Source organism: Eptesicus fuscus, chromosome 22 (assembly GCF_027574615.1).
Source record: "Eptesicus fuscus isolate TK198812 chromosome 22, DD_ASM_mEF_20220401, whole genome shotgun sequence".
Taxonomy (NCBI): domain Eukaryota; kingdom Metazoa; phylum Chordata; class Mammalia; order Chiroptera; family Vespertilionidae; genus Eptesicus; species Eptesicus fuscus.
The window spans coordinates 37,984,915-38,005,746 of record NC_072494.1 but is presented as its reverse complement, the minus strand read 5'-3'; the positions used below and the strand labels follow the sequence as shown (position 1 = coordinate 38,005,746).

The window sequence follows — 20,832 nt, the reverse complement described above, 5'->3', positions numbered from 1 at the left end:
CCCAGGACTGGGGAGGGGAGGGGGATGCTCTAGAGCTGTCGCCAGACTGGTTGCTGTGGAAACGGGAGAGGAGCAGGGGAGCCTGGGAAGTGGGTCTGACACAGATAGCAAGTCCTAGTCGGAGCTGCCGCTACATTTAGGAGACACAGCCGTGTCCTCGCCGGCCCTCACCCTCCGAGGGGACGGGTGTGGGGCCGTGTCAGGGGCATGGACGCTTCCCTCCGGGGGTCTTTGCTGCCCGCTGCTCTCCTCTCCACGGACTGTGAGTTGAGTTGCGGGGGGGAGGGGGTTGGGCCCCTATTTCCATGGCAAGTGGGGGTTTGGGGAAGAGCTGATTCCTGGGGGAGTTTTTTCACCGGATCTCCTTCCAAAAAATAAGCCTCCTTGCTGGCGAGCACTTCCCGGGGGAAGAAAGCGAGACCCAGGAACATGTGGAAAGGGGTCAGGGTACGCACAAAAACCAAAAAGGAGCAGGCTGGAGGAACAGGACTCCTTGGAGGGAAGGTACAGAAGCCAAGTCTTTGATCCTGGGATAGATTATTACCTGTGGGTAATAATTCCCCACCGTTCCTTCCCCACCGAGAAGCATGCAGCCCCCCCTCAGGAAGGCAGGAAAGGAAAGGGACACCATCAAAGTAAGGCTCACCTAGATCCCTGGGCAAAGGAGAGCGAGAGTTCGGGGGGTCATCACTCTGGTGACCACTCCGTGGCCCGGTTCCTTCTCCTCCCCTGGGCTGAGAGGTCGGTCCCAGCAGGCCAGCGGGGGGTCAGATCACCTGAGAGGACACCTGAAGTCCCCCTGAAGCTAGAATGAGTGGGACTCCCGTACTTGTCTGTATGAGCTGGGGTCTGTGAGCTGCCAGGGCTTAGAGGTCACTTCCTGGGGGCATCCTGGGCTGAGGGAGGGAAAGGGAAGCCCATTGTTGGGGGAGGGGAGAGACCCTAATCTGCCATTGCACTGGGGCTCCTAGATCCTGTGTCCCCTGACTCCTCCTGGAAAATAAAAGTGGGGGTGCCCTACGCTCAAGACACTTTGTGTTGGTTTCTCCTCCTGTTCACACACACACACACACACACACACACACACACACACACACGCTCACACGGCCTCCAGAGGTCTAGCTGCAGAGTACCTCACTTCAGACCTTAAATTCTGGAGCGCTGGGATTGGGGTTACATATCCAGGCTGTTTCTCCTCGGGACCTGGTCAAACATACAGGCCACCTGTGATCCTCATGCCACACTCCTCCCCTCCAAACCCCACCCCAAGCAGCTCAGGTTGCCTTGAAGTGGGGGCACAGGATGATCCCAGGAAGCAAGGCCGATTGAAAAGTCTCCAGTCCTTATTCTAAGCCTTTCCTTGCATGGTTCACATCTCCCCGGGGCCCCTGGGTGCCTGGAGGAGGGCCCCGGACCTCTCTTTCAGGGCAGATTACAGCTCAGAGAGCTCCTTCCAGAGCAAGAATTTGAGGCAAAGTCAGGTGGAATGTGAGCTTTGGAGCAGGGAGGGGGAGGGGGTGTTGTTAGGACAGTCAGTGGGAGGTAGGGTGTTGTGGGAAAGAACTGGAGGGGAGGGGGGGGGGGAATGTGGGTGCTTAGTGTTCACCGGCCCTGCTTGGTTACATCTCGTGCAGAACAGGAGAGCAGAGGGATGCAAGCCTACCTCCCGGTGAACTTGGTGCTCCCTGGGCCCCAGCCTCTGTGCGGGCGGCATGTCCTTGTGTCCTCGGCCCACTTCCAGGCTGTCCCCACTGTGGAAAGAACCCGCGGAAAACGGGGTCATTCTACAGTGGCAATGGGCATGGTCAGTGCTCAGGGAGGTTTCCAGTGGGGATTTCCTGGTGTGGGGATTTTCAACCCCTGCCCTCTGGAGATTGTCCCCTGCAATCCGCCACTCCCACTTCTCCTCTGTAAGCTTGTTGAGAGGAGTAAGATGTGGGTGGGGATGGAGTGCGTGAGTGAGGTCCAGGGAGGAAGGGACTGGCAGGACTTTCTGTGTCTCTGTCTTGAGGTGCACCTCAGAAGAGCCTGGGTGTGGCTAGACCGCCAGGTTGAATTGTGGAGACAGAGATTTGGGCACTGGCCTGACAATAGCTAGGGAGGCGGAGCAGTAGAGCAGCGATTTTCCACCCAGACGCCAGGGCACGCCGAATTCTTAAAACTCAACTATTTACTCAGGAGCACTGACCTCCTTTCCCTCAGATTGTCCAATTAAAAAATTACAACAGCCAACCCAACAGCAGCCATGCGGTGTGAATGAATCAAAACTATACCGATTTTTCTGTCAGAAAAAAAATTCTGGTGTGCCGCAGAATTTTAGCAATTAGCTTCTGTGCGCCACGGGATGAAAAAGGCTGAGGAAGATTAACCCCTGCCCCCAAGGCGGCCGCGGTCTAATGATATCAGGACTCTGCTCCCCCGCCTGGGCCTCTCGCCCTGGGAGGCCCTGGAGTGCTGCACCCTGGTGCGAGGTGGAGGGCCGAGATCTCGGCACCGCCTTCCTCTGAAAATAAGCCTCACACTTGGATGGTGCCTTCCCATTTGGTCCTCATGATTCTGTGAGCTGGGGGAGCAGCGAGGGTTGTATGTATTGTCCCCATTCTACTGATGTGGAGACTGAGGCCAAGAAGCAAGAAGGGCCAGGCCAGCCGTGGCTCAGTGGTTGAGAATCGACCTATGAATCAGAAGGTCATGGTTCCAACCAGAAGGTCATGGTCCGTCCCTTCCCCCACCCTCCATCAGGGCACATGCCTTGGGTTTCTAGCTCCATCTCCAGTAGGGGGTGTGCAGGAGGCAGCTGATCAATAATTCTCTCTCATCATTGATGTTTCTCTCTCTCTCTCCCTCTCCCTTCATCTCTGAAATCAATATAAATATATATATATATTTATAATTACTTTATTGATTAAGGTGTCACATATTTGTCATCAACCCCCCCCCATTCCCTTCCCAAACCCCCCCCCACACGCATGCCCCCCTCCCCCTGTTGTCCGTGATCACTGGTTAGGCTCATATGCAAGCACACAAGTCCTTTGGTTGATCTATCTCCCTTGTCCCCACCCTCCCCTACCTTCCCTCTGAGGTCTGACAGTCTGATCACTGCTGTTCTTGTTCTTCAGTCTATGTTGTTCATCTTTTCCTCTAGATGAGTGAGCTCATGTGATACTAGGAATACACTTATAGGAACCAAAAATGAGACAAGCAATATAAAAATATATTTTGGAAGGAAGGAAAGAAGGAAGGAAGGAAGGAAGGAAGGAAGGAAGGAAGGAAGGAAGGAAGGAAGGAAGGAAGGAAGGAAAGGAGGGAGGGAGGGAGGGAGGGAGGAGAGGACAGGCAGAAGGGCTTCGCTCAGGACACCCAGCCCCGGTTGTCCCTGCCTCTCCGTGGCCGGGTTAATTCGATCGGTCGATCTTTAAGGGCCTGCAGGAGCCGGGACGCTACCGAGAGGCGGCGGACCGCGGCGGTGCGGACCCTCGCGCGCGTCGGGGCGCTGACCCCGCCCCCGCCCCCGCCGGGGCCATGGCGCAGGAGAACGCCGCCTTCTCGCCGGGCCCCGAGGAGCCGCCCCGACGGCGCGGCCGCCAGCGCTACGTGGAGAAGGACGGCCGGTGCAACGTGCAGCAGGGCAACGTGGGCGAGACGTACCGCTACCTGACGGACCTGTTCACCACGCTGGTGGACCTGCAGTGGCGCCTCAGCCTGCTCTTCTTCGTGCTCGCCTACGCGCTCACCTGGCTCTTCTTCGGCGCCATCTGGTGGCTCATCGCCTACGGCCGCGGCGACCTGGAGCACCTGGAGGACACGGCCTGGACGCCCTGCGTCAACAACCTCAACGGCTTCGTGGCCGCCTTCCTCTTCTCCATCGAGACGGAGACCACCATCGGCTACGGGCACCGCGTCATCACCGACCAGTGCCCCGAGGGCATCGTGCTGCTGCTGCTGCAGGCCATCCTGGGCTCCATGGTGAACGCCTTCATGGTGGGCTGCATGTTCGTCAAGATCTCGCAGCCCAACAAGCGCGCCGCCACGCTCGTCTTCTCGTCGCACGCGGTGGTGTCCCTGCGCGACGGCCGCCTCTGCCTCATGTTCCGCGTGGGCGACCTGCGCTCCTCGCACATCGTGGAGGCCTCCATCCGCGCCAAGCTCATCCGCTCGCGCCAGACGCAGGAGGGCGAGTTCATCCCGCTGCACCAGACCGACCTGAGCGTGGGCTTCGACACCGGGGACGACCGCCTCTTCCTGGTCTCGCCGCTGGTCATCAGCCACGAGATCGACGCCGCCAGCCCCTTCTGGGAGGCGTCGCGCCGCGCCCTCGAGAGGGACGACTTCGAGATCGTGGTGATCCTGGAGGGCATGGTGGAGGCCACGGGTGCGCGGGCAGGAGGAGGAGGGGCGCGGGGCGGGGAGGGGAGGGGCGGGGCCGGGAGGGGTGAGACCGAGAGGCTGGTGGAGGGTGAGAATACGGTGAGAGACGGGGGACCTCGGTGGGGAAGGGCGTGTAAGCAGAGTGACCCCGAGAAGCCAGGGAAAGCTGGGAGAGATCCCCGAAGCGGCCCTGGCCCGGGCCCTGGCGGAGAGGTCTGTGATCGCCGCCACACCCGGTGCTTCTCTGTCCTGCGGCTCCCACGCCTGACACCTCCGAGTCCATTTAAGCTTGGCGAGCACCTCTCCAAGGCGACGTGTCATTGCGTTCGCGTTCCAGAGGAGATTGCCCAACCGAAGGTTAAGCAGGTTGTCTGCAGCCATCGGCTATTAGGTGGCCACGCCTGGAGGGAGGCAGTCTGGCTTCGGTGTTACGCGGTACAGGTTGGAAGGGCGTAGGTTCCCAGTCGATCTGCGAGTCTCGCCCAGGCCCCTGGAATTTGGTGGTGAGGGTTTTTCCATGACCCGAGTGAGGCTGGCCGAGGCTGGCCTTTAACGAGAGGTTGATACCTGGTCTCACTCCTGCCTCAGTTTCCCCATCCATCAAAAGATTCTCAACTTCCGCCGACAAAGGAAATAGATGCTCTTAGCATTTCCAGTGGCTTCCCAGGAGGACTGGCAGCGCCCCTGTGATGCCAGTGCCTCCAACTCAGGCCTACACAGCGAAGGCCCTGGCAGCAGGTAGGAGGAGGTCAGCGCCGGGCAGCTGGTGAGGTCCTTCGGGACGTGACATCTCCGCGTGGGAGGAGGCTTGGAGAGCTGCGGGTGGGTGACCAAAGGCCCACGTGGTTCCCGCCACGGTTGTCAGAGCTTTTGCACTCTGCCGGCTTCTCCCACAAGCCTCGCCCTCAAACCTCTTCCTGGCCCCTCCAAGCTGATCCTCTACCCACACCCTCTGCCTCGTGTTCCCCTTTTCTTCTTAACCACCTAGCTCTCTCCCTCCCCACTCACCGCCCCCCCTTTGCTCTCTAACCCACCAGCTCTGTTTTGCCAGTACCTGAGGCAGCCCCTTCCCTTACAAGGATGTTCCTGCCCACCCCTCTTCTCCCTGTGTTCCCAGCCCCTCCCTCTCTTCTCTCAGCCCCTCTGTCCCCGGGTCCCTTTGGCCTCTTCTCCTCCCTCCCTGGATGCTTCCTATCCCAGCCTTCACCAAGGGAAGGAAGGCTGCCAGTGACCTGAAGTGTCTCCGTGCGGGGCTTGCCCTGGTGAGAGCCAGTCTCCGGTTAGCTGGTGTTCACTCGGTCCCGCCTTGTTCTGAGGTGCACCTGGGCTGAGGTGGATAGGAGAGACCCCGGGGGAGGAGAACCACTTGCCCTAGGGTGTGCCCCCCCCCCCCCAAGAGGGAGGACAGGACACAGGCCCAGGGCCAGGAGGGTGCGGGGGAGAAGATAGGGATGGGGCTTGTCTGACTTCTAGAGCGACAAAACCAGGAAGGATGGTATTATTTTGAGTGTGAGAGTCAGGATCCAAAACGCTTTTGAAAAACAAGAATAATGAGCCAACATCCAACAAGATGACATTTAAAAGGAGTAAATATAAAAGTCTACATTTAGACTTTTAAAAAAATCACTTATGTAAGCACAGCATGGAAGAGCTCCGGTGAAGAAGAACCGGGGGTTTGCGTTGGCCACAGGCTTAATGTCAGAGCAATGTGCTACAGCTTCCAACGCGTTGATGTAATCTTGGGCCCTATTGGCTAGAGCAGTGGTCGGCAAACTCATTAGCCAACAGAGCAGCAAACCGCGGCTCGCGAGCCGCATGTGGCTTGCGAGCCGAGGTTTGCCGACCACTGGGCTAGAGCATCGTGGCCAGATGAGAGCAGTGCTAAGCCCTCTCTTATGCAAAGATCAGGCCTCAGTTGGACTCCTTGCCATAGAGTCCTCCTTGGCCATTATGGTTTACAATGGGTCCTCCTTGGCCATTCTGGTCTACAGTCAAGAAAGTAAAATTTCGGAAATCCAGGCCACAAGAGCAATGGTGACAGGGATGTTCAGCCTGAAGAAGAGAAGATGAGATGGAACCTCTTTCAGATACTTGAAGGGGTGTCATACGGCAGAGGAATGAAACCAAAGGGTGACAATCCAGGGAGGCAGATTTTAGCTCAACTGTTACATCCATCGCTCAAAGGAGCGGGCACCTTGTGAGCTCTCAATTCTGGGAGGTAATTGAGTACAAACCAGATGCCCGAAATTGGGAATGCTCCAGTGGGAAGCCCTATATGGAGAGGGACGTTGGACTAGATCAGTGATCGGCAAACTCATTAGTCAACAGAGCCAAATATCAACAGTACAACGACTGAAATTTCTTTCGAGAGCCAAATTTTTTAAACTTAAACTTCTTCTAGCGCCACTTCTTCAAAATAGACTCGCCCAGGCCGTGGTATTTTGTGGAAGAGCCACACTCAAGGGGCCAAAGAGCCGCATGTGGCTCGCGAGCCGCAGTTTGCCGACCACGGGACTAGGATGCTCCCCAAGGTTAATTTTAAGGTTAAGCGTCTCTGATGGGCATCTCCAGTGGAGAGGCAGGGAGAGAGAGGGTTGGAGATGAAGAGGGGTTGTACAAATGGACGAGAGATGAGAGAACTGAGCAAGTTCAGGAGTTGGGAAAGGGAGAAACGTGGGCTGGACCAAAAGGGGGCGGGGCCCTTGGGGAGGGATATGAGGCCAGGTGTTGGGAATAAGGTCACGGAGTGAGAGGCAGGAGAGAGAAGCCTGGGCTGGGATCCCCCTGACCCATGCCCTTCCCCCCCAGGAATGACATGCCAAGCTCGGAGCTCCTACCTGGTGGACGAGGTGCTGTGGGGCCACCGCTTCATGTCAGTGCTGACCCTGGAGGACGGCTTCTACGAGGTGGACTATGCCAGCTTCCACCAGACTTTCGAGGTGCCCACACCCTCCTGCAGCGCCCGGGAGCTGGCCGAGGCAGAGGCCCGCCTTGATGCCCATCTCTACTGGTCTATACCCAGCCGGCTGGATGAGAGAGTGGAGGAAGAGGGGGCAAGGGAGGGGGCAGGGGAGGAGGCAGAGGGAGAGGGAGAGGCCGGGGCTGACCAGGGGAAGAATGGCTGCCTGCCACCCCCAGAGAGTGAGTCTAAGGTGTGACCAGTTTCCCAGACCCCTGTGGCAGGATCAGACACAGGTACCCAGGAAGCTGGATGTTGGGGGTGGAGGAGTCCGGTGAGGTGCCTGGGAACTTGCGAAGGCGGGAAGGGCCCCTCAGAATCCCGAGTCCAGGATCCAATGTGGAAGGAGGCATCCTGATATCAAGAGAATGGAGGGCAGGGATGAGTGAACTTACCAGCCTGTCATGTTTGACCTTCACATCTGCTCAGGGGTGGTTGGATGGACAGAAGGATGGACTTATGTGGATTGGATGGGAAGATGGAAGCAGACAGAGAGACAGCTAGTGGATACGTAAAAGGACCGACAGACAGGTGGTACACTCAGGGCTGCTGCTAACCCACTGAGCATCTTTGTACACATTCTAAAAAGGCACCCTTTTCCTCCAGACGGACACCACCCCAAACCAGGGTGAGTGGCCCGGGGCACGGAATGTGGGCTGGATTTTAGCTCCCACTCACCTCCTCGGCCTGCTTCCCTGTGCTTGGCACACCTGTCTCACCAGATCCAGCAGCCCCACTGACCCAGCAGAGAAAGCTGGATGGAGGTGGGCGGAGATGAGGAGGCTGTCCTCCCAGCCCCACCCCTACCACTGAGGCAGGCTGACTGGGAGGATGCGGGGCTGTAGGAGGGGCTCAGCAGGTGTGAATGACTTTGTCTGTTGCTCAGGGAAGCAAGTAGGGAGCTACCAGAGCTGGGCCCCTGGGAAAGGAGTGAAATTCCACAAACACCTTGGCGACGTAGGAGGGCAGAGAGGGGTTCTGAGGAGAAAGAGGGCCAGGGAGAGGTTGAGGTGAGTTCACTAGAGCTGGGACAGGGGGGCCCTTGGGAAGGCAGAATTAGCGAGAAGGAGTCATTCATACCATTCGTTGGGTGTCCTTTGGGCATAGAACACTGAACTGGGCACATGGGGATGGACAGTCAGAGACCCATTTCCTATCTCGGAATATAGTGCACCTGGGAAAAACAGAACTATTCCCATGGCACTGTTTCAAACTGAGAACCTGAGCATTCTCTCTGGGCAGGGGCAGAAGCGATTGGTAATCTGAAAGCTAGGGGTTGAGCAAGCCACGGAGGATGTCTAAGCCATCAGCTGTAACACTTAGTGTGCATCAGAGTCACCTGAAGGGCTTGTGGACACTGACTGTGGCCCCACTCCCAGAGCTTCTGACTCAATCCGTCTGAGGCGGAGACCAAACATGTTCATGCCCAGCAAGTTCCCAGGTCACGCTGACACGGCTGGAATGGGGACCACAGTCTGAGGGCTACTGCTCTAAGTGAAGACCTGGGGATGGGGCCTACAAGCTGAGCAGAAGCTGGGGGGTCTTGGGGTGGAGACTGGTATATAAAGGGTGGAGTCTTGTGTGTGGGGAAGGGGTACCCTGAAACCCAGGCTGGTGAGTTTAACTCTGGGCCCAGGAACTCCCCCATCAGTGGAAATAGGGAGTGACAACTAGAGATGTTTGGGGAAGATAAGTAGGCGGTTCAGATAGGAGGAGGCAGTCTCGGCCCTGAGGGAATTTCCTGGGGAGGTGGTGGGGGAGCTGCAGCAGGAAGTGGCAAAGGAGGGAACCCCCTGGGCATTTACTTTCACAGTAGCATCTTTGCTGCAAGCATTTTGGCTGCAAACATTTTCGCCACATAACTGATTGGCTGTAAGGCAATTCTGCCATTAAAAAGCAGGAGATGAAAGGGCATAGAGGATACGTGGTGATGGAAAAAATAAAAGACTTGATTGCAACATACAAGGTATCTGAGTACATTTTAAAAGTGTGCAGCCTCGTGGCAGTGCTGCACATGTGTCCGATCTTACGTTGTGGATGTATGTAACTACTCGTCTTAGTTCTGTGGGAAATGTGGGTCCCACCCTGCGCCTTCAAAGAGGGACCTTGGCTTCTCTTTCTCCTCCCAAAATGGTGTCTTTGGGGGGCAAATCATCGTCATCTGGGAGAAATGCTAACTATTTTTTAAAATATATTTTTATTGATTTCAGAGAGGAAGAGGGGAAGAGAGAGAGAAACATCCATGATGAGAGAGAATCATTGATCAGCTGCCTCCTGCACGCCCCCTACTGGGGATCGAGCCCACAACTCAGGCATGTGCCCTTGACCGGAATTGAACGGGAGACCCTTCAGTCTGGAGGCCAACGCTCTATCCACTGAGCCAAACCAGCTAGGGCTGAAATGCTAACTATTATAAGACCAGCATCCGTCTACGCATCAGAGTAGATCACAATGAAAACTAGCTAAGATGTATATGTAACTTAAAAATGGGAGTACTGCAAGAACTTTATGAATGGAGAAATGAAACCAGAATAACAACTACCTTAAATATATTATGTCTGCTGAAGGTGGTTGGTTTGTCAATGGAAAAATGAAAACAAACAAACAAATAGAAAAATACCCCAAACTGTCAAACAGTTATTTTATCCCTCTCACAGCAAAATTGGCCAGTGAGTTACGCATTGAAAATGTTTCGGGCAAAAATGCTTGCAGCGACGATGCTACAACGAACGCACCAGATACATCCTTACAGGATTAAATGTGGGAGGGCATGTCCGAGAAGTGAGGCGTCCACTATCTGGCTGTGTCTGCGGCCTGCGGTCTGCCCAGCTGGGACGGGAGCCCCTGCAGGGCCATTCCCATTCCACACCCACCCCCTTCCTGGGTCATCCCAGTCTCCAAGGGCAGCCCCCCAGGATGGTGAGAGGAGAGCAATGGCAAGTGGAGGAGGAGAGCTCCCGGGCCTGAGGCTGGCCTCCTGAGAAAAGGGTGTGCCCCAGCAGGCATGCTCTCTGACACTGGCCACACCCCTCTCCCGTCCTTCAGTGAAAGTCTGGGGGAAACACCAGTCTGCTCCAGTCCAGGCTGGGAAGCCGAGGTCCTGTGCCTCCTGGAAGCAGAAATGTGGGTCCCGGGAGTCCACACCAGTTCAGGTCCACTCAGAAAGGATGTTGCAGGTCACAGGGCCGCCTGAGTCAGCATCCATCAAAGATGAGATCCTGGAACCCTAGCGTCACCTGAAGAACAAATGTTGGGATGCAGGATGGGTTTAATTCCATGAAAAAGCTGGAGTCTGTACAGGAGGGCGTGGGCTGTCTGTGTCCACACACACACACACACACACACACACACACACACACACACAGTAGTTAATCCATTGCAATTGAATGGGCTGAGACACTGGGGCGGGATGGAAGGCACTGAGGCCCCACACCTGTCCTCGCCACTCGGCACCGCTGGGTACAGTGCAAGGAGTCAGGAGACCTAGGTCTAGTCCCGACACTGGCACTAATTAGCTCTATAACTCTGGGTAAGTCACATCACTTCTCTGGGCCTCAGTCTCCCCATCTGTAAAAACAGCACTTAGCAAGCCAGTCATGCTCAATAAATGTTTCAATAACTGAAATGAGAGACTGAGAAAAAGTTATATACATATGTAATGATTTTTTTTTTAAAAAAAGAAAGAGTAGACTGTGTCTCTTACGGTGCAGTGTAGTAAGAATTCTAAGATTAAAGAACCCTTAGGCGGAGGGGTAAGGCAGGGCCTGGGGGTGCCTGCAGGCTATGGGGGCGGGTTTATGCAGGGGCTGTGGATACACAGGCCTCCCCTGGCTGCTGTGTGCCCGCCGCCCAAGCAGTGCTGTGTTCTGGGGCTGCTGCTGCTTCTTTATTGGTTTCTGAGAGGAAGGGAGAGGGAGAGATAGAAACAACGATGAGAGAATCATTGACCGGCTGCCTCCTGCACTCCCCACACTGGGGATTGAGCCCGCAACCAGGGCATGTGCCCTGACCAGGAATTGAACCCACCTCCTGGTTCATAGGTTGATGCTCAACCCCTGAGCAGCGCCAGCTGGGCCTGGGGCTTCTATTCTGCTGCTGTCAGACAGAATAATGGCGATCCCAGGAAATCTGCTGAGGCCCCAGGGCCCGTGGGAGGAGCCAGGTCCGGGACCAGCGGGACCAGCGGAGCTGCAGAATGAGTGCAGGCGCTGCTGGGAACCCAGATGGGCACTGGCCCCTGGAAGCCTGGGCCCTACAACCCAGGAGAAGCTGGGAGAGGGGACCCGTCCCCTTCCTGTGCTCCCTCCCTGAGCAGGAGTCCCAACAGGAATTGGCAGCAGATGGGACCCAGGTGTCCCTTCCTGGGTGGGCGGCACAGCCCACGGAGGCCAGATGGTGTCTGTGGTGGGAAGAGAGGCCTGGGTCATCCAGAATAGGTTGTCAGCCCCCAGCAGCCCCCCTGCCACCCCCAGCCTCTTACAGCACGGTGCAGGGAAGACACGCCACGCCTGGATTTTATAAAACAAGTTTATTCACATCTTAGAAAAACTAACCAGGATGGGGAAGGCCTCCCTGCAGGCTGGGTGTGAGAGATGGAACACGAAGCCAGAGGGAGGAATCGGGAGGAAGGAGTGGGGAGTGGAGGCCAGGCCCCCCACTGTGAGTGGGGGCAGGTCAAATAAATTAAAGGAAGAGCAGACAGAGGGAGAGGGTATCCGGGCAACCAGAGGTGGGCTTGGAGCTGGGCTGGAAGACAGTCAACACCTGTGAGACCTGGAGAGAAAGTGTGGAGTGGGCTAAGGGGGGCCCTGGGGGGGCGGGGGGTCCCTCCCAGCCCTCACCCCGGGAGTTCCCAGAGTCCGGCAGAGAACTGTGAGCTGGCTCCTCCTGTGTGTGTGTGTGCGGGGGGGGGGGGGGGGGGGGGGACAAGGAGCAAGCAGCTCCTAACAGGGTTGAGAAGGCACGGCTGGGGGTTCTTTCCCTCACCTGGGCCGGGGGGGCGAGGGCTCATCGTTTCCGCAGCCTCTTCATGAAGCAGCAGGTGATGGTGCTAAGGATGGCAGCGCCGGTGACTAGGGCAACCGCGGCCCCCACCAGCAGGGGCATGAGCAGGGTGTCCCGGGCTGGGCGAGAGAGAACGGCTCAGCCTGGGGTGCCGCTGCCCCCCACGCACTGTCTCCCTGAAGTCCCAGCACCTTCTTTATCAAGCTGTCTGCACCTCCTCCCCAAACACAGACAGCCCTCCCAGCCCACCCCCTGCCCTCTCTGCTCTCATCAACCTCCACCACCGAGGACTGGGCAGACGGGCGCTGGGGGAGGAGAGCCGGGTTTTCAGGACTCTCCGTGTGAAGTGATGTGGGGAGAAGGAGGGAGAGTAGGAGGAGGGTCAGATGGAAAGGGAGGAATAAGAGCGTGGGGCGGGAGGAAGGTGGTGAGTCAGGAGGGTGGCGTGGGAGGCACTCACCGTGCAGGTAGGGGTAGACGGTGACAGGCCCCGATCGGGCACTGCCCACCTGGTACCAGCTGTAGTCGGCATGCTGCACCCAGGCGCTGGGGGTGCAGTGGTATATGCCTTCGTCCTCAGGCCCCAAGCTGTGCAGTCTCAGCCGATGGCTCCGGGGCCCCACCAGCTCCACACTGACAGGGCCTCCTCCAGGTCGGACCCCCAGCTTTGCCACACCATCCTGACCCATGCCGCCCACCAGCTGGGCAGGGGCAGAGCTCAGCTCCGGGTCCTCGGGTCGCTCCACCCACCAGCTGGTGGCCAGCCGCAGCCCCGCGGGGCCGCCCCGCACGGAGATGTTGCAGAGCAGGGAGGCGGTCTCCCCGCGGTACACTGCGCCTCCTGCCAGCCACGCCACCGCCTCCAGCACCACGCCTACACAACAGAGACCGTGGCATCAGAGGGTCAAGGGTCGGGGCATGCGGTCAGGACCGCTGTCCAAGCAACACCCCAGGAAACTCAAGGTGTCCCCACAACCTCAGAAGAGGAGTGTGAGACTAAGGCAGGGAGGCAGCTGATGAAGGGAGAGAGGCATGGATGGGAACGGAAGGAAAAGGGATCTGCAAGCCCCACGCGCCCCTCTTACCTTCCTCCCGCACGTGCACGGGGAGGGGCCGGGAGCGGGCACTGGCTGCCTCACGAAGCCGGACCCCGGACCCTCGGACATAGGCCTTGGCGAGGCAGCGGTAGGTGCCCGAGTCGCCAGGCTGGGCAGCCTCCATCCGTAGCCGGTAGGTTCTGGACGCCACCTTCTCCATGGCAATGTGCCGGCCCTCATAGCCGGAGCCCAGGCTGCCCACACCCTCTGTGTCCAACTGGGCTACCAGGCGGCCAGGCCCGGGTGCCCCTGCAGGTGCCATCTCCCAGCCCACAGAGTAGGTCGCGTGGTGGCCTGGCGGGGGCAGTGCCCCGGACACATTGCACAGCAGTTCCAAGGGCTCCCCGGGGCCGATCCGACGTTCACCAGGCCCCACCGCCACTGCTAGCTGGCTGGCTGAAACAGGAGGGGAAGAGGCGTCACGGAGGCAGGAGGGGCACAGGGCGCCTGACGCCCCAACTGTCGTTCCCTCGACAGCAGCAACTTCGAGGCCACCCATCTGACCCTCCCGGAGTATGGCCGTCTCCCCGCCCAGGGGCCTGACCCACCCCTCAGCCACAGCCCTCCTATCTCCACTCCAACGCTAAGCACAGGAAAGCCATCCTGGGTACGGAGGGAAGTGATGCTCACAGCACTGCTCACTCTAGGGAAGGTGGGCTCCCTGGCCAGACAAGGACCATCTAGTGTCCCCAGTGCCCATGGAGCCAGCCCACTGCTCCCAGCCCCTCACTCACACAGAGTCTGCACGTCCACGTGGGCCAGGACAGCCCTCTTCTCTGCGATCTGGGCCCAGCTGCCATCGGGATCCTGAATCCACTCGGCGGCCGTGCAGTGGTAGGTGCCGGCGTCCTCCGCCTGGACGCCCCCCAGCACCATGCGGTACCGCTCAGCCCCCTCCTTGCCCAGCCGCAGCTCCCCCGCAGCCAGCCGCTCAGCATAGGGAGCACCGGCCTCCACGGCCAGGTCAGGCCGAAGTCCCACCACTTCCTGCAGCGTCGCTCGCCCCACGGGAGCCTCGGGCACCGCTCGTCCAAAGGACACCGCCAGGTGCGTGTGCTTCTGCGTGCTCGTCCGCGCCAGACAGCCCAGTGCCAGCTCCTGCCCCTCGTGCACCGTCAGGCGAGAGGGAGAGGTGGGAGCCTGCCGGCCTCGGGGCCCGAGGGAGGCCGCCGACACCTGCAGCACATCTGGAAGAACTGGAGAGAACAGCTGGGGTGAAGGCGGGCTGGAGCTGTAGCCTCGTCACTGTTTCCTGCCTGCAGCCCATTAGACTGCGCGCTCCTGGAGGGCGGAGATGTAGTTCACGGCGTCTGGTCTCTTCTGGAGCTCAGTGGTGCCGAGCACAGCGCTGGGCACACAGTAGGCGCTCAATAAACACTCGCCGAGTATCAGACCCAGCCCGCTGCCTACTCACCCTTACGTCTGGGACTGACCCCTGTTTGAAATACTCAGAAAAGTGGCTCTGTCTTCCTTCTCCGAAGACAAAGAATCTTAAGAGCGCGGGAATGTCACGTGGCCTCACTCCTCCTACCCCACCTCCTCCAGATCTGGAATCTAGAGGCTCCAGGAATGGAGAAGATTCAGACTGACAGGGAACGGAGAAGGGATCCGACATTACGGATGCTTCCCCTGTCCCAGGAGGCGGCGCAGTGGAGGAAGCGCAGTGGACTGGGAGGGCAGCCACTGGCCGACCGGTTGGGTGATTTTGTGCGTGTCACTTAACCTCTGCAAAGCCTAAGGGATGATTCGATAAGCTCCTCCTCTTTCTGCCCGCCCCCCACCCCCCCACCCCTGCCCAGGGCCCAGTACCTCTCAGCTCCACCTTGCCGCTGTAGCTGCCCAGGTAGCGGGCGTCCGTGGAGGGTGTGTAGCACTCAAACACGCCGGCGTCCTGGGCCTGCAGGCGCGCGATGCTGAGCACCACGGCATCGTCCCGCACCCGCTGCACCCGCACCTCACCGGCTGCCACGCGGGGCCCGAAGACAGCGTAGGAGAAGCCGGTATCCCTGGTACTGACAATGCCCACGGCAGCCTCCGGGTTCTCAGGCCTGTACAGGAACCACTCAAAGTCCTGCCGGGCGGGGCCCTCGTAGCCGGTGACATTGCAGGAGATAGAGACGGCCGTGCCAGCCACGCGGTACAGCGGCCCCTCGGGGACCAGCACCTCCCGGGCACAGCACCCGACTCCTGCGGGAAAGAAGAAGGGAAGTTGGGAATGCCTGGATCCCCAGGTGCACCCTCCCCCCCCCACTACCAGCACCATTCTCGGCCCCTGCCCCTGAAAGGAAAGGACACGTGGGGAAAGGTGGTAAGCCGCGTGGACCGTGTGCCGAGGACAGGGAAAGAATGCTGAGAACAGGGAAAGAAGACACCTGGGTCGCAAGGAACTGATGACATAGCCAGGCTTGTCTCAGAACCCAGAAATACCCCGTTTCTGGGAGGCAGGGGCAGAGCGTCTATGGGCGGAATAGAGAACATCTGCCCCCCGTTTTAACACTTCCTGATTCCAGCTCCACCTTGATCCCCCACCCCTCCCCTCACTCTCACGTCTGGGGCTCCCGCTCTGGCCTGGTCAGCAGAGCCTCTAGCCAAGAGATGCTGAGACCACATGTCCCCCTCCGTTGTGTGAGAGGAGCTGGCAAATTGTTGCTCAAAAGGGCTGGTTGGCTCAGCTATGTCACCTGGGCCAGGGGACTCCAGACAATGGAGCCAGTGGCCCAAGCTGGTCAGGGCACAGACCCAGTCATTTCTCACCACACAATGCCCCCCCCCCCCCACACTCCAGCTGTGCCATGAGCTCACTGCTTCTCCCACCCCACAGGGCTGCAGCTGAGACTTACGGGGCAAGAGCCAGCTTCTGCCCTGGCCTCTGGGGACAGAAGTTCCCCACCCCCACCCCACTGCCTGCCAATCTTAGAGGCTGGTCCAGCTGATGCACAATGTCCCCCGCCCCCCCACCCCAACTCCCTAACAAAAGCCTTCATTTGCATATGATATGCATTCATTTATATATGGCTCCCTTTCCATAGAGAGACAGGAAATCCCAGCTGTCCCTTCCCACTTTTCTCTCCTAGGAGAGGCCAAAACATTCTCTTTCTTTTTATTTTTATTCATTGATTTTAGAGAGAAAGGAAGGGGGAGAGAGAATGAGACAGAGATAGAGACAGAGAGAGAGAAACAGCAATTTGTTGTCCCGCCTATTCATGCATCCATTGGTTGGTTCTTGTATGTGCCCTGACCAGGGATCGAACCCATAACCTTGGCTTGTCGGGACCACACTCTAACCAACTGAGCCACCCTACCCTACCCCCAGGTCCCCCACGGCCCCAGCAGATACTCCTGGGGCTTGGAGGGCTCAGCTTCCTCCTCCTTTCCTTCCATCCTAGCCCCACTAGGTAAGATCACGGGACCCCAGCAGGTAAGGAGGGCTGGGCAGACCCAGGAGAAAGGTAGGGCAGAGTCTTGGCCAAGATGCACTGTCCCTGGATGGTTTCCACCTGTCCCTGCAGAGGAACGAAGCCAGAGAGGAAGATGGGGAGCTCCAGGCAAGCAAGGCCAAAGGGACGGCCTCACCAGCCAGACGGTCCCTCCCAGGGGCATCCCCACGGCCTGCTGGCCGGTCCGCAGGGCAGGGGCTGAGTCCGCTGTCAAACTCCGTCCTCCAGCTCCTCCCAAAGCACTCCCCTTGGCTCCCACCCGCGCAGGCGCTTCCCCTTCCCGCGGCCGGGTCACCAGGAGAGCCTGTGGTCACTGAGGTTCGGGAGCAGACTGGGACGCAGCCCATTCCTGACCCCAGCTCTATGGCCTGGGCTTGTCCCTTCATCTCCCAGCCTCAGTTTCCACACTCTGAGAGCTAGCAGTTTCCGCTCTGACAGTGCGACTCAGGGGGGCCCTGCCTGGGGGTGCTCGACATCCGGGTACTGGCAAAGAGGGACGAGCTGACACCTTTCCTGGCGTCCACCTGTCCTAGCCTCCACCTTCCATGGCCTCCAGGCAGACTCTGCTCAGAAGGGCCCCCTCCCACCTTCCTGGCTCCACACTGCTGATGCTTGGAGATCCCCATGGGAAACACCCCACAGCCTTAGGGAACCAGCCCCCTGGCAGGTCTCTCCCCAGCCAGGTCCCCTTCTCGGTGTTAGCAGAGAGGGAAGAGAGAGCAGAGACTTGCTTTGCAGCCAGACAGGCCTGGGTTCAAATCTTAGCCCCAACACTCACTAGATGTGTTCTCTGGGCAAGTTCTCCATTTTCCTCATCTTCCAAACGACTGTGAGAGCCTGGCAGGCTCTTTCCTCCGCGCATCTCAGCGCACCTCCCTGAGCGCCTCACGCTCCACTCTGCCCACTGGGGAAAATGGGCCAAGTGCTAGGCAACGGGCCCGGTGACATCCTCCTGCCTCCCACCCAGGGCTCATTCTGTTCCCGCGGGGCCCAGGGAGACTGCGTGGTGCCACCGTGGAGCTCTGGTCCAGGAAAGGCAGCGGTGCTAAGTCAGCCTGGACCGTGGCAGCTCCGAATCCTGGCAGCAAGACTCCCCCCATCCTCACCCTCACCCCCACCCCCACCCCACCCTCACCGTCATCCCCCACACTGCGCTCTTATTTCAAGGGCTTCGGTCTCCTGAACTCTCCGTACAGACCGTTCTCCCTGTCCTGATGCCATACTCCGCCCGGGATCATCTACAGCAGCGGTTCTCAACCTGTGTGGGGTCGAACGACCCTTTCACAGGGGTCGCCCAAGACCATCGGAAAACACAGATATCTACATTACGATTCATAACAGTCGCAAAATGACAGTTATGACGTAGCAACGAAAATAATTTGATGGTTGGGGGTCACCACAACATGAGGAACGGTATTGAAGGGCCGCGGCGTTAGGGAGGTTGGGAACCGCTGATCTACAGGGGGCCTTCAGTTCATGGCAAAAACAATCCAGCAGCAGCGGCCCAGCGCACCTCACCATGGACACCCACCAGACAGAAACAGGGTGCTTGGAGATCCCAGCATGGGTCTCCATGGAGCCTGGTTCCTCCCGAGGCAGGAAGCTGGGACTAACTGCGTGTGACCACCAGCGGGAGGCTACAGCGCGTGTCATCCGAGAGGGGAAGTGGGGCAAAGCGGGACCCTGCCCAGGTTGGAGGTGAGGGAACTACGCCCAACCTCAGACGAGGAAGGGTGCAACCTCAGAGGGCAATTAGGGGAGACTTACTTCAAAGATCATGGGTAGGGCCGGCCCCTGGGCCTCCGGCCAACTAGGGGCAATTATGAAGACGGGCAGACACTGCCCACGCACAGCGGGCACCCAGGCTGGGCCTGAGCAGAATGGGAGGCAGAGAGGAGTCCCAGCCTTTAGGCGCAGCGACCCTAGGATTTGAGTATCCCGGCGGTCTGGAGGCGCCCCTGACGAGGAAGTGGGATGCAAGAGGCTCCAAAATATTGGGAAGGCTGCCGGGCTGGGCGCCAGGTGGCAGGCACCTGCCGAGCGGGGCTGGGGCTGGGGGCAGGGGCCGGGCTTACCCAGCATTAGCAGCAGCAGCGGCGTGGAACCAGGGGCGCCCATCCTGCGCGGCCGGCTCTTGGGAGGCTCCGGGGGGCGGCGTGAGCTCTGGGTGGCCAGGAGCTCAGGGGGCGCATGCCCGGGCTGGGGGCGCAAAGCAGAGCCGCGAAGCGTGGGTGCTCGGAGCAGAGCTGAGCGGAGAGGGCGCAGCCAAGTCCCCTCCTCCCTCCTCCCTCCTTCCCCCGCGTCCCCCCGCCCCCCCGCCCCGCCATCCACCGCCTGCCCTCCCTCCTCGGAGACTCGGGAAACCGTTCCCGCCCAGCCCTGCCCCGGCTCCGCCCTCGGCCCGGCCCCAGGCTACCGCCTCCCCAACCCCGCTCTCCCGCCCCTCCACCCCCACCCCCAGGGTCCGGCCCGGTCCCCAGCCCCGCTCCGATCCCTCCTGACCCTGGCTCCGCCCGGATCCCCGATCTTGGACCTCGGCTCTGTCCCGGGCTCCGCGCTGACTTGAGTCCCAGGTCCTGAACCTCGACCTCAGCTCCGCCTTGACCCCGGCTCTGGCCCCGCCCACTCCGGTCCGGACCCGGGCCCCGCCCACCTCGGCCGTGGCCCCGCCCCTCCAGCCCCGCGGCCACCTCGGCCCGGCTCCACCCCCGCCCCCGCCCCACCCCCACCCCCACCCCCGCCGGCGACCCGAGCTCAGCCAAACCCCATCCTCCGCGCAACGGACCCCAGAGCCCTCCCACCCCGCACCTGCCAGCCTTTCCTGGCGAGCTGGGTGCAGGCGCCCTGGGGTGGGTGGGGTGACGGTGGCCACGCACTCGAATCCGGTTGTTTGCTCTGGGCCGCTAGGCCTCGCCGCAAACCCCGCTGTAGTGGACAAGGCGGGACTCGGGGGTTCCGGAAGCAAAGCGATCCGGGCCGAAGGGCGCTGGAGACCAGTTTGCCAACCCGGGGTGGCATCGGAGGGTGGGCGCCTTCACTTCCTGGTGGCCCTGGTCTACTTGCCTAACCTCCTTTTATCCCAGTTTTCTTGGCAAATTGGCATCCACCCCAAAGTGTTTTTGTGACTCTTAATTGAAATAAGGTACATAAGGTGCTTGGCACATAAGGTGTTTTTGAATTATTATTAAAATTGCTTGCTAAGCCTTGGCTCGGTGGATAGAGCGTCGGCCTGCGGACTGAAGGGTCCCAGGTTCGATTCCGGTCAAGGGCATGTACCTTGGTTGCAGGCACATCCCTAGTAGGGGGTGTGCAGGAGGCAGCTGATCCAATGTTTCTCTCTCATCGATGTTTCTAACTCTCTATCCTTCTCCCTTCCTCTCTGTAAAAAAAAAAAAATCAATAAAATAAATTTTTTAAAAATTGCTTGTTAAGAGGTTTAATCTAGACTTAAGGGAAGGGTGAGCCTGGGGTTTGGGTGAAGGAGTCTTGATTTCCAAGAGGAGAGATGGGTTTCGCTCCGCACTGGGAAGGGCGGGGCCTGCCCTGTGGGTGGGAGAATGGAAGAGGCCCCTTTCCTAGGGGGTCTGTCTCCTCCCCACTAGGAAAGGTGGGGAGGGGCAGGAAAGGAGGGGACAGAATGGGAGAAGGAAAGCCAGATCTGCAAAGTCAAGGCTGTGGAAGGGGACCCCTAGCATCTTCACTCTAAACCCCTAGCAGCCCCCACACTTCCCCCTCCCCCTCTAGTGAAGGGGGAAACAAACCCTGAGAGGAGAAGTGGCCTTGGCCAGACCAGACCTTCCTAGACTTCCTAGTCCCAAGCCTAGTACAGTGCCTGGCTCAGGAGGTGCTCAGCTGATGCCACATTCAGAGACAAACCAGGGAAACTCTGAGGCAGAATGCTGGAAACCCCCAGGGGGGTCTCAGAGGTCCAGCCCTCCTCTCCCAGTGCTTCCTGGACAGGAGCAGG

The 20,832-nt window shown here is 59.1% G+C and overlaps 2 protein-coding genes across 2 annotated transcripts; one reads left to right on the top strand and one right to left on the bottom strand.

Moving 5' to 3' along the window:
• Positions 1–3,522: 3,522 nt before the first annotated feature.
• Positions 3,523–7,526, top strand: KCNJ9 (potassium inwardly rectifying channel subfamily J member 9). Its single transcript, XM_008154290.3, has 2 exons — positions 3,523–4,372; positions 7,177–7,526. The coding sequence occupies exons 1-2, from the start codon at positions 3,523–3,525 to the stop codon at positions 7,524–7,526; spliced, it is 1,200 nt and encodes a 399-aa protein (XP_008152512.2).
• A 4,322-nt stretch (positions 7,527–11,848) lies between these two features.
• Positions 11,849–19,452, bottom strand: IGSF8 (immunoglobulin superfamily member 8). The gene is made up of 8 exons (XM_054712161.1): positions 19,368–19,452; positions 18,941–19,064; positions 15,238–15,615; positions 14,163–14,624; positions 13,417–13,824; positions 12,792–13,205; positions 12,314–12,450; positions 11,849–12,100 (listed from the first exon to the last, which is right to left on the bottom strand). The coding sequence occupies exons 2-7, from the start codon at positions 18,981–18,983 to the stop codon at positions 12,335–12,337; spliced, it is 1,821 nt and encodes a 606-aa protein (XP_054568136.1). The 5' UTR covers positions 18,984–19,064; positions 19,368–19,452; the 3' UTR covers positions 11,849–12,100; positions 12,314–12,334.
• Between the last annotated feature and the right edge of the window lie 1,380 nt (positions 19,453–20,832).